This window comes from Centruroides vittatus, unplaced genomic scaffold (assembly GCF_030686945.1).
Source record: "Centruroides vittatus isolate TY-2023 unplaced genomic scaffold, ASM3068694v2 contig_538, whole genome shotgun sequence".
In the NCBI taxonomy this organism is placed as follows: domain Eukaryota; kingdom Metazoa; phylum Arthropoda; class Arachnida; order Scorpiones; family Buthidae; genus Centruroides; species Centruroides vittatus.
In genome coordinates this window covers 399652-416253 of record NW_027122316.1, presented here as the reverse complement: position 1 = coordinate 416253, position 16602 = coordinate 399652, and the positions used below count along the sequence as shown (strand labels likewise).

At 29.6% G+C, this 16602-nt stretch overlaps 2 protein-coding genes across 4 annotated transcripts; both read right to left on the bottom strand.

The window, feature by feature from the left end:
• Nucleotides 1–254: 254 nt before the first annotated feature.
• Nucleotides 255–5340, bottom strand: LOC136978423 (scoloptoxin SSD14-like). Of its 2 annotated transcripts, XM_067274121.1 has the most exons (11): nucleotides 5274–5340; nucleotides 3696–3917; nucleotides 3508–3630; nucleotides 3343–3440; nucleotides 2721–2916; nucleotides 2308–2471; nucleotides 1418–1710; nucleotides 1122–1327; nucleotides 796–1040; nucleotides 609–718; nucleotides 255–522 (listed from the first exon to the last, which is right to left on the bottom strand). In XM_067274121.1, the coding sequence occupies exons 1-11, from the start codon at nucleotides 5288–5290 to the stop codon at nucleotides 373–375; spliced, it is 1824 nt and encodes a 607-aa protein (XP_067130222.1). In that variant the 5' UTR covers nucleotides 5291–5340; the 3' UTR covers nucleotides 255–372. The 2 variants fall into 2 exon arrangements, with proteins under 2 accessions (XP_067130222.1, XP_067130223.1); XM_067274122.1 differs by lacking the exons at nucleotides 2308–2471; nucleotides 2721–2916.
• A 4045-nt stretch (nucleotides 5341–9385) lies between these two features.
• LOC136978422 (scoloptoxin SSD14-like) lies at nucleotides 9386–15811 on the bottom strand. 2 transcript variants are annotated; one of them, XM_067274119.1, is made up of 12 exons: nucleotides 15687–15811; nucleotides 13165–13205; nucleotides 12977–13088; nucleotides 12774–12896; nucleotides 12604–12701; nucleotides 11576–11771; nucleotides 11342–11508; nucleotides 10437–10726; nucleotides 10180–10370; nucleotides 9882–10107; nucleotides 9690–9803; nucleotides 9386–9608 (listed from the first exon to the last, which is right to left on the bottom strand). In XM_067274119.1, the coding sequence occupies exons 1-12, from the start codon at nucleotides 15701–15703 to the stop codon at nucleotides 9459–9461; spliced, it is 1725 nt and encodes a 574-aa protein (XP_067130220.1). In that variant the 5' UTR covers nucleotides 15704–15811; the 3' UTR covers nucleotides 9386–9458. The 2 variants fall into 2 exon arrangements, with proteins under 2 accessions (XP_067130220.1, XP_067130221.1); XM_067274120.1 differs by lacking the exons at nucleotides 9386–9608; nucleotides 9882–10107.
• Nucleotides 15812–16602: the final 791 nt, after the last annotated feature.

Below are 16602 nucleotides of genomic sequence, written 5' to 3'. Positions count from 1 at the left end.
CTCGAGAGACTAGTCTCGAGTTGTAGCAACAGAAAGGTGATTAGAGAGTCACATATAACAAAACAACTTTTTGAAGTTTTGAAGCACTCCTGTGTAAGTTTGGGGAACAAAGGGTTGAAATTATCGAACAAAACATTCTTCTGTAAATATTTTCTGTATTAGTGCATATTAAAAATGAGAACAATCGAGCAAATCAATAAAAAATAATTGTTTATATAAATAATACATGTTATTTGATAAAGTTTAAAAAGTATTTAGGATTAAATTTTAATAAATTGTCAGTAATAAAATTGCTTAAATATAAAAATTGTTCAATTAATACGAAATAACATATAAATGTTTTCAATAAATTTCTATCAATAAATACATCTTTCAAAAGCCATCACTTTTTCCGTTTTGTCGAAAATCGGCGTTAGAATGCCACATTCCACTTTTGCTTCGATGAATTGCCATTATAACTGACATAATATCTTCTTTCTCTTTAGCTTTTTGTCCCATTTCTTCCAATTTTCTCAAAATAGCCTACAGGATACATCAAGTAATACATCGTAGAAGTATACAATAGAAATTCAATAAAAATATATAACTAGAAACACTGGATAACTTACTTGCGGAAAAGTATTTTCGTACGAAATATAATCAGGGAATAACTGATGATGAACTCGAGGCATATCGATTGCTTCTTTGACATTCTTATTCAACCAAAGCAATTGCATTTCTACCTAAAATCGAAATGAGCAATATATTACATTTTACTATACAATGGATTTATTTTAAAGACAATTCAATTTCTACTTACTAATGCTATACCAGTAATGATTCGAGGTCCACCACCTCCTCCAATAACTAACCACACCTTTCCTTTGTCGTCTAGGATGATAGTTGGACTCATACAGGACATTGGCTTTTTACCTGGCATAATTTGGTTCCTCTTATTGGGTGAAAATACGAGAGTGTCACTGACACTCGGTGAAGAAAATGCACCCATATGATTGTTCAACACGATACCAGTTGAAGGAGATACACGCTTACAACCAAAACTAAACATAAAATTGATTACTATTCAGCAAGATAAAGGTATTCTTTACGAAAAATACCTTAAACTTAAATTGCATACTCACTAATGATTAATGCTACTGGTTACCGAAACAGCATCCCCGTTTGGTGCTACAACTGACACGTGACCAGCTGCAACATCCACATTTACCAAGCCGTAGTTACTCTCAGAGTTGCTACCATAGTAGTTTGCATCTTGCATTGCTCTGTCATCTTGAATTTTTGCTCTAATTTTTTCTGCGAATTTCTTATCCAGTAACATAGTTTCAGTCTAGATAAGGTTAATAATTACAAAAATTTTCTTTCTTCTAACTCTTACATTATATTAGTACATGATTATCAGTTACAGGCAATTACGTACCTCTGAGCTTTGGTATTCAACGTCCTTGTCACCTAGGTTTTTTCTGTAGCTGTATGTAAATTTAAATGTTTCTATCAACCTATGTAAAGTTAAAGTAACTCCGTCTAAAGTATTCCAGTTGGTGTAACTGTTCAAATCGAACCCATCTAACACATTTAACATAAGGGACAACAAGGATCCACTTCCAGGTACTGCAACACTATACACCGTAAAATTATTCTTTAATGTAATCTTCGTCGGGTGTTTCCAAACGGCTCGGTAGTTTGCTAAATCTTCTTCTGTAATAATCCCTCCTTTAAGTTGGAATAAATAATTTTAATTGATTTTAGTAGAATTTAGTAAGCTACAGTTTACTATATTCGTGTAAATTATAGGTTCTATAAAAGCTTATTATATTGTAGATTCTAGTCTAGCTTGCTATATTTACTATATACTATGCTGTAGTTAAGATATAGTGCAAATATGTACCACAGGGTAAAAGAGATAAGGAATATTTCGTTACGAGGTGACTTACTTTTAAGTCAAAAAATGAACAAAATTTAACTAAATGCACAAAAACGCATTGTTCTTATTCTTGGTCAACATAAAGTGTTAGAAAACGAGATGTTATTAGCGAGGTTGAGGCCGAAGTTTTAGACTTGAAAACGTGTACGTCGGACGTTCAGCTCCGCTTTCCTGTAAGTCTAGAAGTTTGACAATGGCGTTTGGAAAGTCAGTAGAATCACGCTCGACGTTCCAAACGCCATTGTCAAACTTCTAGGCTTACAGGAAAGCAGCGGTAAACGTCCGACGTACACGTTTTCGCGTTGAAAACTTCGGCCTCAACATGGCTAATGAATTATTACTACTTAAAGTATAATAAATATAACTTAATATATATTTAATTTTACCAAAATTTTGAATGTCCGTAACAAAATTTTCTCTAGTTTTTCCTTTCTCGTATAATTCTATACCTCCATTAAGTGCTATCTTTTCTAATGTTTTAGCCAAATCTAATCTGGTCATAATTTCTCCTTCTTTGAATATATCTCCGGTATCGTTATTTATGAATATTCTGCGATAAAAGTAATATATTTGTTATACTGATTTGGAATTTTATGTTCGTGTTGTGATTAATTATAACACCCGAATGTGCTGCAGAATAAATTTCAGAAATTGAAACAATTTCTAATTCGGAGCATTGATTAAACCCATAATTTTCGGAAACTGCCAACGACTGAATCAACGCTCTAAATTATAAGTTGCTTCAATTTCTGAAATTTATTCTTCATGAAGTTATCCAATATCAAAGATCACTACGCACTTCATACTTTTTTCTTCAAATATTATATCACGATTTAATTGTAGTGCTTTAGCCATGTGTTTGGTAACAGGAAAACCTTCTGTACATAAACGAATCGATGGTTGGAATAAATCTTTCCAAGGTATGTTCTTATCGGAGTAGGAATATGCCCGTTCATAACCGTCCAATTCTCCTGGAACTGCGATTGCACGTCCTCCTACAACACATAAATATAGTATATTGTATTTATCTATTTTGAAAAATGTAAAAAAGAAATACAGAGAAAGTTGCAGAACAATAATCAACAAGACATTAAAAATACATAAACCATAGCGCAGCTACACATGAAGATAAATTGCAATTTTTCTACGTTTTTTAGTTATAAACAATAGATTGGATGCAACGGTCTCCACACAAAGCAGAAGAATCCCATAAACACATTTCCTCATAAAATCTACTAAGAATTTCATGAATTCTAACGAATCTACCTTTTTAGTAACCATAGGAAGTTTGAAGTTTCCGATTTAGGATCCCTCGAGCTATAAGCCCAGAAAACAATTTAATTGAAATGCGTTTTATGGAATATTTTATTTAAATGTTATACGAAAAATGAAATGGTATTATTTTATTCTATTCTACCTACCGATCTGAGCCTCTGTTGAGTTATTTATAAACATAAATTTCGTAGCTTGTTTAGGAGCTGTTTCTCTGGCATCTAGTACTGCTACAATCTTTCTTTTACTGCAATTAAAGTACTGTATTGTTATAGATTATCAAAACACTAATTATAATTCCTCCGTATACTCACCTATTGTAAATAGTCATAAAGAATCCACCGCCTAATCCCATACTGTGACTATTAACAACTCCCATACATATCAAGGTAGCAATGGCCGTTTCTATAGCAGTTCCATTCTTCGACAGTATATCTCTGAAACAATTATTTCGAAATTATTATACTGTTAATGTTATTTTTTCAAACATTTTTCTACTTACTTTCCTATTTGTGCGCATAGTCCCGTGTCTGTACTAATGGCTGCATGTTCGTAAATGCCTAATTCAGAGGGGGAATTTAAATAGAACTTCTGTGAATATGGTTCATAATTACTCGTAGCATTTAGTAAGAAGTAACACGCAGTGAGCATCATTACAGAAAAAAAGCCGAATCCAATAATACCCAAGTAAAGATATTTTTTTTCATTATTTGGCAACGCTCTTCTGAAAATATAAAATAATTATCTTTGAATTAAATTGAAGTTATCAGAAATTTTGGGCGTTATCGGAGTACCCGGAGAAATGATCTATTAGAGTACATAGATCTACTTTGTCATTGTTCATTGGCAATTTAAGAAGCAAAAAGAAACAAAATTTACACTAGTTATGCACACACTGTCCACAATCATACTAACTCATACACTAACAATAGGAAAGCTATGGTAAAAAAGTTTCTTAAAAAGCTCGAAACAGATGGCGCAACACAGAATTTTTAAATTTTTGCCGGGAAAGTTACTCAACTTGTTGCTGAATGTTTTAAGCATCTTTTAAAGCATGGTTAAAGCACTGGCAAATCTCGTTTCTATTATTGGGTGGAATTTGTACTGTAGTAATATTACTGTTATCTGTTATATTTTTATAACATTTCATACTTAAAAATCAAAATGAAAACAAATTATGTTAATATATTTTAATCTCCATTTAGCATACTTATTATTTTCAAATATATATATATCTGCACATTTATTTATTTTTATTAACAAATGATTTATTTTGGCCGAGTTTCTCTTCTTTTATGGTTTTATTTATATGTTAATTTACTTGATGGTAATGTTTTTATTTCATTTGATGATGAAAATGAAGTGAAATTTTGTGAGGTCCCAAATGTAAGGTTACCAGATGTCTCGGTTTTTCGGGATTGTCCCAGACTTTTTCAGATTTTCACGAGGAGTTTACATTGTAGGAATAGTTTCTAGAATAGTTTCTTTATTTTTCCACATTTAAAATGTATTTTTGTCAATGGAAGAGTAAAGTACAGATTTATTTCATGTCCTAGAATTGACTTGTCCCGTGTCTTTCGGGAAGTACTAATTTTTGTATTCACTCTTCTCGGGTTTTTCCGAAAATTAGCCATTCAGCGCCTTGCCATGGCAGTTTCAGGTCCAAGTTCAGGAATTAATGCTTTGTTTGCTGCATTTTAAGCAGTTTCAGGTTGTTCATTTCGATCTGCGCTAGTTCTTAGCTTCTACATAAACAATGTTTTTTCTTTTCTTATTTATGAGAGATTTGCTTCTAGAAGTTGGCATTTTATGTGACGTATTTTTTGAAAATATTAAAGTATCAAATTCATTTTAAATGATAAAATGATTATTTGTTATTTATTAATTACGTTTATACATAATTCTATTGATATTTGAAGAAAAGTTGCCACAACTTATCGAAATTAGAACCTTTCCAACAAATTTATTTTTTATTAATTTAATATTAAGTCATAACTACATAGTACATAGATCACGATATTAATATCCGAATCTTCTACTGTATTAATTACGAATTAAAATGTTTATTTCGAATACTCACAAAAACGAAGTGTCCATCACAAATCTTAAGTCGAACTCGAATATTGAAAGAAAAAAAATTACGCAATTGAAATATTCGAATTAAAGAAGAATTCGTTGAAATTCTTCCTATTCTCGAGACATTCGAATTTTACGAGATGGAAAACAAACAATACGTAGTTGTTACTTAGAGTCTTTGTACAGAGCTGTACCACGTGTTTAGAAATTACTGCCGAATGCAAATATTAAAAAAATATATTTGCATTTGACAGGTTCCAAAGTTTCAAAACAGTTGAGTGCATTGACGTCATGTTTTGTAGCATACTTCATTCGAATAGCCGTAACTAACCAAAGATGGCTGAGTTCACACAACAAATGAAGTATATATAAAGTAAGAATGTGAAGACGTGCATTATAACATTAATCCACTTACATATAGCTATCGGCAACTAAATTGAATTGAATTGAATTGAATTAAGTTTATTAACGTAGTAGGCATTAGCCTGTTACAAGGGGGTTAATTATACATTTTTTAGGATATTATAATCTACAATTATAGTTCTTCTTTAACATTATATGCCTTTTTCAATTTATTAGTTAGCCTTAATGCTTAATTAACAATCAATATATTGTCTCAATGACCTATTGACAATATTGTATAGCCCATAAATGTCATTACTATTGTTTTCAAAAAGTTCTCGTGTCTCTTGATTCTATTAATTTTTTGTTAATATTGATCTAGTAAAGTTTCTTTTTTGCCTTAATTAAGTTTGTGTATATTTTTTTGCTTTTCATATAGTTTGATCATGCTTCAGGAGTATTATATTTCCTAAAAATTTTAAGATCTTTTTGCTTTTTAAGTTTGTGGTGATAACAAGAGTTGCCAAACCATTGATTTTTAGTTTTCAATTTGAACGCGTGATTACCTCGCATGACACAACATTCTACCATTTTAGAAATTAGTCTTTGGTAATTGACAATCGGTTTATTTTTTTCCTCCAGTCTAAGTACTTCAGCTGTTATAAAATCAGCTTTTTTTTTTAACAATTTTTGCTTATCAATTCTGAATTCACATTTTTTGCTGAATTCTGATATATAACCTTTTTTAATAATGTTGCTTCTTATATCTTTTTTAGTTAATAATGTGAGTTTTACTGGAAAATGATCCGATGTGTCTTCAACAAGAACTGTTAAGGTCTGACAATGTTCGATTAACTTCTCGGAACATATCATGAAATCTACGATTGACTTCCTATTTTGTGATATGTATGTGTATTTTGCTGGAACATCACCTCTCATTCTGCCATTAAGTATAATAAGCTGGTTTTCGTAAACAAATTCTACTATAGCTTTACCTTCACTATTTAAGATTGTATCTTTAGACTGTCTGCTGTTGTATATATTTTCATAACTTATATATAGTTTTGTATCTATCATCTCTACAATTCGAGAATTGAAGTCTTCTCCGAGCAACCAGACTTGTATCAAAAAGGCCCATCTATCAATACAGTGTTGTATTTTCATGAATATTGATTTCTTATTAACCGATGGAGGGAGATATATCACATAATTCCTAAGTAAGATTCGTTCCACACGGATTTGAGTTGATTATTTAATCTAATTATAGCTATTATATAGTACCTTGTTATATTTTGATATAGGATTTCACCAACGTTTCTCTTCATAATGAGAAGTATGCCTCCCGAAGGTCGACCAAATTTACTTAATCGATGAGCGTCACTAGAAATCAAGATATTCTCTTGTTCAACATGGTTTTTATCAATTAAATTTAAATTTTCTATCCACGTTTTCATGAAACCAATTGTATTAGAATTTATTAGTTTTTTTGTTGATAGATTATGAATTTTTCCTTTAAGGCCCTGACAGTTCCAAAAACTTTTTAAGTTTTTATTCTTAATTAAATTGTTTTCCTGTATATCAGGCTGCATAGTTGTTGTTGTTGTTACTACTTTCTTTGTGAATCTTTGGTATCTTGACCTAAAAAAGAGTTAATAACTATAAATTCATTCGTGTTCATATCCAACGTGTATACAAGATCATCTTTAATAAAATAGTCATCCCTGATTCTCACTTTGGTATTAGTTGAGAATTCTAATTTAATTTTATTAAGTAATAGTTTTTTCCTAGCTCTTGATCTATAACATAGATCTGTTCTAAAGATAGTTTTTCTTATCTCTTGTCTTATATTTGGTCTCATAGTCCAGAACTTTTTAAGTATTGAGTTTCTATCTTTAACCGATTCTGTTATTAATTTTATCATTTGATAATCCGAACCACTCTTTCCTAATTGAATTAAGCCTTCTATTTCTATGTCCTTTAGGTCAAGATCTACCTTAATAAATTTTTTAATTTCTCGCAGCTTATCATCAGTATTAAATGGGAAATTAGTAATAACCAGATTTCTATTAGTATTTTCATTGCTAAGTTTATCCAACTCAAACTCAAACATACCTTTTAGGTTTGCGCAAAACTTTGTTTTATCTTCACATTGCTGAATTTTTTGTACAATCGTATCCATTTCTTCTTTAATTTTCATATTATCTCTTTGTATACAGCTAATATCATGCCTAATTGAATGAATTTCTTGATTCAACAATTCAAACTTCTCCTGAATTAGATTATAGATGGATTTTAACGAGTATCTCGAATCACTGTCACTTATCTGGTCAAGGTGCTCCGATGTTGTAAAATAATCCTCAATTCTAGATTTACCCGTAATATTTTTGTTATTTCCAATTTCTTCCTCTGGAGTATATTCTTCGCTAATAAGATCCTCTAGCTGGCTTGTTTCTTCAGAACTCTGTGCGTGTTCCTTCCTCGGTCTTCCACGCCCCCTTTTTTGCATATCAGTTTGACTTGTGTGAACTGGCGAGTGCTGAATCGGGCCAGGATTAGTTTCGACTCCAGCCATTATTAAGAGCAATAATATTAGTTTTAATGATACCATAGTTAATATTATAACTTAAAAAAACCTTTAAAATTATTGTATAATGGACGTTTCACAAAAATACGTTTTCTGAAGCAGGTCACTGAAAAAGTCACCAACACTGATGATGGCTAGAAGCGCCCCCCACTATAATTAAATCTATCGGCAACTAAAAACAGTATGCAAAATATAAATTTAAAGATTTTAAATTAATTTTCTTCACGTTTTGAAGTTTGTGAAAACGAACAGTTATCGTTATTTCACCAGTGTCCAATTAAAACAGTCGTAATCTAGATAAAGAATAGGCTACGTTATGTAAACTCAAGCAAGTAAATAATACACCAATGACAAAATCCTATTTTAAATGAAATAAAGAAGCAAGTCAATGGTGTCTTCTAACTATTTCCGTTTAGTAGCATCCATATTTCAAAAATTTCAAAGTATAAACTGTAAGCGTTATATTACAAAAACAAATCAAATATGGCGGCAGCTGCTTGAAGCGCATTGTTCTACCTAAAAGTTCCAAGTTCAGTTTCTTTCTTTTTCTTTAATTATTTCGATTTAGTGAAATTCTATAATAAGCTTCTTGTCTAGTCTTGGGCGCTATGTGGGCCTCTCTATTCCTAGACTTATTACACGGATCACCGATCTTGTGTACAGTGACGGTGTAATAAATCTAGGAATGGAGAGGCCCACAAAGCTCTCACAAGTATATTTAATGAAATTCGTTCGTTCGCCTTTAAGATACCGACTGAAAGATCTCTTAATGTATTAGATTCAATATCTAAAAGATTAACGAGTCATAAACTGGGCTTGTTATAATAAATTACTCGCAGTATCATTAAAGCTTACGATAAAATGTTTATAAAAGAACAATTAGATTCATTTACGTCTTATGAAAGGGTCAAAACAAATCATTTTATGTTTATGTTTATTTTAAGGATTCATAAACAGGTGGTGTGTGTATCATTGTATAATGTGTATTATCTAATTGAATTTCAGAAAGTACAAATCTAAAAATTGTCAAAAAATTATTTCAGTGGATGTATATATAAAAGAAATTCGGAAATTTTCACAAAATCAATTTGTTAACTATCCATTCTCAATTTGAATAACGTGAATGTGATATAAGATAATTTAAATATTATAACATAAATATAATACAAAATAATTTTTATTGAGAATCCTATTACAAGATTTTCATAACTTATTTTTCGCATAGTTTTGTCATCGAGAATAAATTACATTTTATAAATACAATTAAAACCCGTCAGTTTTGCCATTTTTTCTGTAATCGGCATTAGCATAAAGTTTTCCATTTTTATGTCGATGGATAGCCATAATGATTGATAGTGTGTGATATCTCTCACTGACGTTATGGCCTAACATTTTCAATCTTTTCAGGATAGCCTAAAACGTGTAAACGGAACTTCTTTACAGTGAGTAAGGATTAATATATATAAATATAATCTAAAATTTCGAACTGCTTACTTTAGGAAATCTACTTTCATAACATATACTATCAGGGAATAACTGGTGATGAATTTTAGGCATATCGATGGCTTCTTTGACATTCTTCTGTAGCCAGAGCAACTGCATCGTTACCTGAAAGAAAAATAAAAAAAAAGTTTTATACCGCTTGTTATAAAAATACTATCAACACTGATTTATTATTGTGCCTACTAAAACTATTCCGGTAATGATAAGAGATCCGCCATTTCCTCCTATAACTAACCACACCTCTCCTTTATCGTCTAAAATAATTGTTGGACTCATGGAAGACATTGGTCTTCTCCCTGGTTTAATTCGATTCCTCTCGTTTATTTCGTACGCACGTAAATAAGAAAAGTCATGCATCTGATTGTTCAGTAAAATGCCAGTAGAAGGAGATACGCGTTTACAGCCCAAACTGTAGGAAGCATAATTGTTTAGCGATATACTTGGAAATAAATGTTAAGATATAATAGAAAATGAAACTCACTATAAATTAACAGTACTAGTTACAGATACAGCATCTCCGTTTGGCGCTATGACCGAAAGATGTGCCGTTCCTCCATCTTCGCTTCTATGAAATCTGAGTCCATAGTGTTCAGGATTATGACTGATTTTATTGTTTTTGATTCTTGCTCTTGTTTCATCAGCGAAACCTTTACTCAGTAACTTTTGTACCGTCTGAAAGTTTAAAAATGTATATTAGATATTAGTGTATACGATATAAAACTTTTATATCAATAATACCTGCAACACTAAAGGATCCTCACTGTCTTCAAGATTCATTTTTTGTGCGTAAGCATATTTAAAGGTTTCTGTCACACGATGGAATGTTAAAGAAATATCGTCTAACGTTCTCCAGTTGGAATCGCTATTTAAATTAAAACCGTCTAGGACATTAAGTATATAAGATAATACACTTCCACTTCCTGGCGGTGGTACACTATATACTGTGTAATTGTTTCTTAATGTAGTTCTTGTAGGTTCTCTCCACACTGTAGAATAGTTCTGTAAATCTTCTTCTGTAATAATTCCTCCTTAAATTATGAATTGATATTAAGTGTTTTTAACATATTACACAAAAGATACCAAGAATGCATAAGATGATAGTAATAACGTCACTCAGCTAAATTACATTATGACCAGAGTTGTTATACTGTATATTAATTAGCAACTTAATTTAATCAATAGTTAAAAGATTATAAGAGAATCAAAGAAAAAGCAAGGTCATGATTTTACTTGGGTAGAACATTAAATACGAGTATAAACAAATGAAAAATCATTTCCGGTTGATAGTAGTATATTTAATTCCATAATCACAATATCGTTTTAGTATGAAGTTAGAAGATAAATTTGATCAACGACCGTGGAAAAATCATGATTCGCTTACATTGATGATCATCAGATATACAATATATAAATACTTTATAACAGTGATTATGAACATCTTATAATATCAGTATAGCCCTTAATTACAATATACTGACATTATTAAAACACATCTAACCCAATGTGTGTGATGCTGTTATTTTGAACAGCTTTACTTTTAAGAGGGATTAATGTCAAAATAAAAAAAACCCACTATATTTTACGTGTTATGTTCTCAAAAAAGTTTTTCTTTGATACTCAACACAGACGTTTTTATAGTTTACCGAAAGTTCTGATATCTTCCACAAATCTTTTACGCATATTTCCCTCTCCGTACAAAGCGCCTGCTCCTCTTCTCGATATCTCTTCTAATGTTATAGCTAAATCCAGTCTTGTCATTATCTCACCTTCTTTATAAATATCGCCAGTTCGTCTATTCACGAAAACATTTCTAATAAAAGAAAGAAATAATCAAAATTTTATTTATTATTTTGAATAAATATCGAAGTTTATCCTACCTTAAGCATTGCTCCTTCAGTACGATATCTCGATTTAATCTTAAAGCCATTGCCATATGTGGCGTTACAGGAAATCCTTTTCTGCATAGTTCGATAGATGGAAGGAACAGATTTCTCCACGAAAAACTTTTGCAGTATTCCTTGTAAGCAATTTGATATCCTAATAATTCTCCTGGTACAGCAACTGCTAAGCCACCTGACAAATGAAAATAAAGCTTATAACACCATTTTAAAGTATAAATGGCTACATTTTTTATAACTGTGTTCAGTCGCAGACGTTAAGAATGACACTTGTGTATTTTAAAATGTCGGATACTTATAAAATTGTTATAAGTTCATTCCCAAATTTTACAAAGTAATAGTATTCTTCAAATATTTACATATATATATATACAGATTACCTCGTATAGGTAAGGACAAATTAATTTAAAAAATAAGATATGAAAACAGTTGTCCCTAAGTGTCGCAGTCACTAAAAATTAATCTCTTTTTTATAATAGATAATTCAAGATAATACATATCTGCACTTGAAATTTAATGCATTAGAGTATGCAAACATACTATACTATTGATAAAACTAGCTAATTGGTTTATATTTAATTAAATTATTTTAGAAACTTGGCCTAAATAAACGAAGTGTTCATCTTGTATAAATAATAATGTGATATCAGCTATTCCTTAAATAATTCTATGAAAAGTATCAAATTTATAGCCAAAAATTTTGATTAATTTGGTTTAATATAATTATATATTTGTATATTTATAATTACATTCGTTAACATAAATCTGGTTTTGATTTGTATGGCATTATTTAAATAGAATCAAAAGAAAGTAAAATTGTCTCGACGGCATCATCTTCAATTTACTTTCTATTAAACAAAAATTGGTAATTTGCAATTAAACCAATAAAGTGAAAATATTAAATTATACTATATAGTTAAATATATGTAAAGTACTTTGATTAAATACTGTTACCGTCTTGTTTTATCTGCACCAACCTGTATAAATTACACATGACGTTCACTTACCTACTTTTGCATTTTTTGAATTATTTTTAAACATATCTTCTTTAGCACCTGCAGGAGCTGTTTCTCTAGCATCTAATATCCTTACCTTTTTATTTTTCCTATAATTATTATTAGCATTTTTCAGAAAAACATTTACATTACAAAGAATGAACCTCTCACCAAATACTTACTTATCGTAAATAGTCATGAAAAATCCTCCTCCTAATCCCATACTATGACAATTTACAACACCCATACATATTAAAGTTGCAATAGCTGCTTCTACGGCGCTTCCATTTCTCATCAATATATCTCTGCATTTATATATATTCATGAAAAATATTGAAATTATGTTTAAATTTTAGTAAAATTTTCGTCAAAATGTATTACTTACTTTCCTACTTGAGCGCATGGTGCTGCATCTGTACTAACAGCTGCGTGATCGTAAATACCCAATTCGGATTCGGAAGGACTGTATAATTGGTACATGATGGAAAAATCCTCATCTAAAGAAGTATGAAAAAACAAATTAAAGTACAAGCATAAATTTTATACATAGAAATACGATAAATATAAACATACCTAAATGATAATCTGTTCTTTCACGTTTAGGTATATTTGATCTGAAATTAGAAAGTATTCATATATTTTAATTTGAAATAGTAAACAAAATCATCAGTATAGAAATGAATATAATAAATATAAAATGTCAAAGGAAAACAAAGCTTTATGCGATGTATAAACTGACAATAGCTTTCCAGCAGTAAAAAGAGAAATTATAAATAATAAATTGTCAATCTTAACGTTTGTTAATAGGCTACATGTTTAGTAAAAAGCATCAGAAATAAAAAATGTGTTGAGAAAGGTTTTCAAAATGTTCAAAAAGCAGCAGCGTGTAAACAAGCGGATAACACATAAATAATTCAAACCGGTATCAAATCCTGTAGATACAGTAACCTATTAGAATGAATATTTTGTGACACTAACAGTATAATTCTTTCAGTTATAATGAAAATCATATACTTTTAACAGTTAATCTGTAATTCTGAAATATGTGATAAATACCTATTTTCGATGAATCCAAACAAAATAAATGTAAATAAATTTAGCCGACGACGACTGTGTTAAAAAACTAATAATATTAAAAATATATTATACTGATATTAAAAACTACTATCTCTGCGAGATTATCATCATTCTCAGCAAATTGTGATAGAGTACTCACTGTATCAATAAATCTAAGAGAACGTAATATATTACAGTTCGTGTCATGAATCTTTACCGGGTGATAGGGGGTACTCGAAGAAGTTGTAGAAGTTTAAAAAAAATTGTTTTAATAAATACAGTTGTAAATATAATTAGTGCATTTCATTGGTTTAAAAGTTGTGATAAGCAATAAATAGGTCTAACCTAAACATCGTATATTGTACGGTTTAATTTACCAAACATTCCGTGTTATCTGAATTTTTGATTATCCGACATACCCTCGGTCCACATTACATTGGATACTCGATTAACGTCTGCACTAATCTGACATTGATTATAAATATTATCTAAATAAATAAATAAAATTAAGTAATTAATTTACAGGCTCTACTACGAATAGTGCAGAAATTAAGTCGTCAGATAGTCTGTAAATGTACGTATCAACTTCCTCCAAATAATACAGAAAACATCTTGAAAATCTATGCCTGATTTTAGTTATTATTATTATTATTATTATTATTATTTGATGAACTTTAGAAGTAAAGCAGCGATTTTATTTGTAAAGTTTTAATTGCAATAGTATCGATATATATATATATAATTTTGTCTTATACAATGTGCGGTTTATAACTAGAAATAGTACACATTGTTTAAATATACCAAATAAAATAAACTAACTATAACTGATGGACAAGCAAGCAGAGTAAATGAAATAGGCTTATCAATATTTACGCATAAAATATCTTAGTTTTAATTTACGCTGCTTACTTTACACCCATGTTTTATTCTTTAACATTTACTCAAATAGCCATTTATATCTTGTTATTTGTTCGACGAAGTCTTAAATATTTCATATTTACGTTCTTTCTAGCTAATAATATCTGTTGTATCGTTAGTTCATTGACTGTTTTTCCATTCGAAATAAATTCTATTATTAAAAATAATTTTTTTTTATGTACCAATGTGTTTACGGCTTAAATTTAGAAAATGAAATATTAGACATAATAATAGATGTGGAGCATAAGTCACGAATCATTTTATATAAAAATCCAGATTCTCTCAAGCAACTATATTAACTTATTTGCATATATGCAAGGAATAAAAAGCCAGTTTCCTTAAAAATATATTTAAATTTTATTTATGATGATGATTAAACGATTAAACTATTCAAGAACTTTTAATCCGGACTTATTGCTTTAGCAGCAATCAAATATTTACATAGATAACTTCATACATATAACTCTTCGCTTCACTTCACTTAGTTATCTATTTGTAATTATGTTCCATTTTAAAGAAAGACTATAGGAATTTTAGCCAGTGTCACTTTAGCAAGAAAAGAAATGAAAAGAAAAGTGTGTTATTTAACACGCTTTTCTGTCGTATTAAAGTAATTTTTTGATATCCGGTAAATTATCGATCCAGCAAATAAATCCTCGGTGGCATCTGCATTAAAGTTGTCATCTTTCCAACACTCAACACAGTTTTATGATACAATAAAGCAGCTTTAAGTAGTAATGTAGCCTGAAAGATGATACAAGTGAATAATAGGAGAGGTATTACATTTTTAGTGTTTTTGTCTGTTTTAAAATAGAATAATACTTTTGTACAGGTATAAAGTGTAGAAATATACATACATAAAATATAAAATTTTATGTATGATAATTATACACAAAATTCAATACATTAAATATTTATTTAAAATGAAGTAAATTATCCATTTTAAGCTAATTTACTTCATTTTTACTTTAATTTTGTTAATATTACGTATTTAGTTTACAATTTAAGCTTAAAACACTTATGTGGTGACTAAGCCTTAATGTTTAACACCGAAAATTCGATTATACGGCATTTGCTTGTAATATTTAAATGAATTTTGTTTAAAAACGACCTCTACTTACTTCCTGGAAGCGGCCATTAAAGGTTGTTTCAAATTTCGAAAGACAATAAATGAATAATTACAACTTTATTTAATCGAATGACGCATTTAGTTCGAATGAGCAGACGAATATAACTGCTCCGTTCCATGTCGCCCTCTGGAGGTGACAGAAAATAATAAAGTTTCTTTTATTTTTTTAAAATAATTATTTTAATACAGCTATTTAAAATCATAATTTTAAATATTATGTTTAATTTGTTTATAATGAAATGCGTAATAAAATATTTAAATTTGTACTTTTTATCTTTTTATTATCTCTACGTGATATTTCATAATAACCTGGCAACGATGAATATTTATGCTTTCATAATTGTTACAGGCATCGCCATGGATCGAGTTCAAAATTCAAGATGGCCGTTAAATGAGATCATTCGTCAAAAGTAGGGCCTCTCATTTCCCTGTGTTTTGCTGTCCCAGGGATATAATTAATTATTTTTAAGATATAAAAAATATCTTGAAATCGAATAATATAATTATTTTTCATTTTTAAAAGTAATTTAATGCGTTCCGCAACCTCCAAAATCATAATATTAATAATGATGTGTTAAATATATATTAAAATCACCTTTGAATTACATAGAAATTTTCACAAATAGAAAAAATTTATTAAAGTTTATTGGAAACTGCTTACAAAAATGCTTTTGAATCGAGTTGAAAATTTACAGAATAAAATGAACTTAGATCAAACTTGTAACTTAGAAGGTAATTTTTGTTTTTTAAATACAACACAATACAAAATATTATTGTAAATTTTTATAATAAGATTTTAAAAAACCAAAAATGGTCAATACTCCCATCACTCAATCTGTATTATTTTAATAATGAAAAGGCCCCGCTACTGAAAATACCCTTTCCAATTCAATGGACGTGGGTCAGTG

Coding starts and splice junctions, on each gene's coding strand:
- LOC136978423 (XM_067274121.1), bottom strand. Junction 2,917..3,342: donor CTCAACAGAGGCTCAGATCG/GTAGGTAGAATA, acceptor TATGTGTTGTAG/GAGGACGTGCAATCGCAGTT. Junction 719..795: donor TACTGGTATAGCATTAGTAA/GTAGAAATTGAA, acceptor GATTTTAGGTAG/AAATGCAATTGCTTTGGTTG.
- LOC136978422 (XM_067274119.1), bottom strand. Junction 11,509..11,575: donor CTGAAGGAGCAATGCTTAAG/GTAGGATAAACT, acceptor TTCTTTTATTAG/AAATGTTTTCGTGAATAGAC. Junction 9,804..9,881: donor TCATTACCGGAATAGTTTTA/GTAGGCACAATA, acceptor TTTTTCTTTCAG/GTAACGATGCAGTTGCTCTG.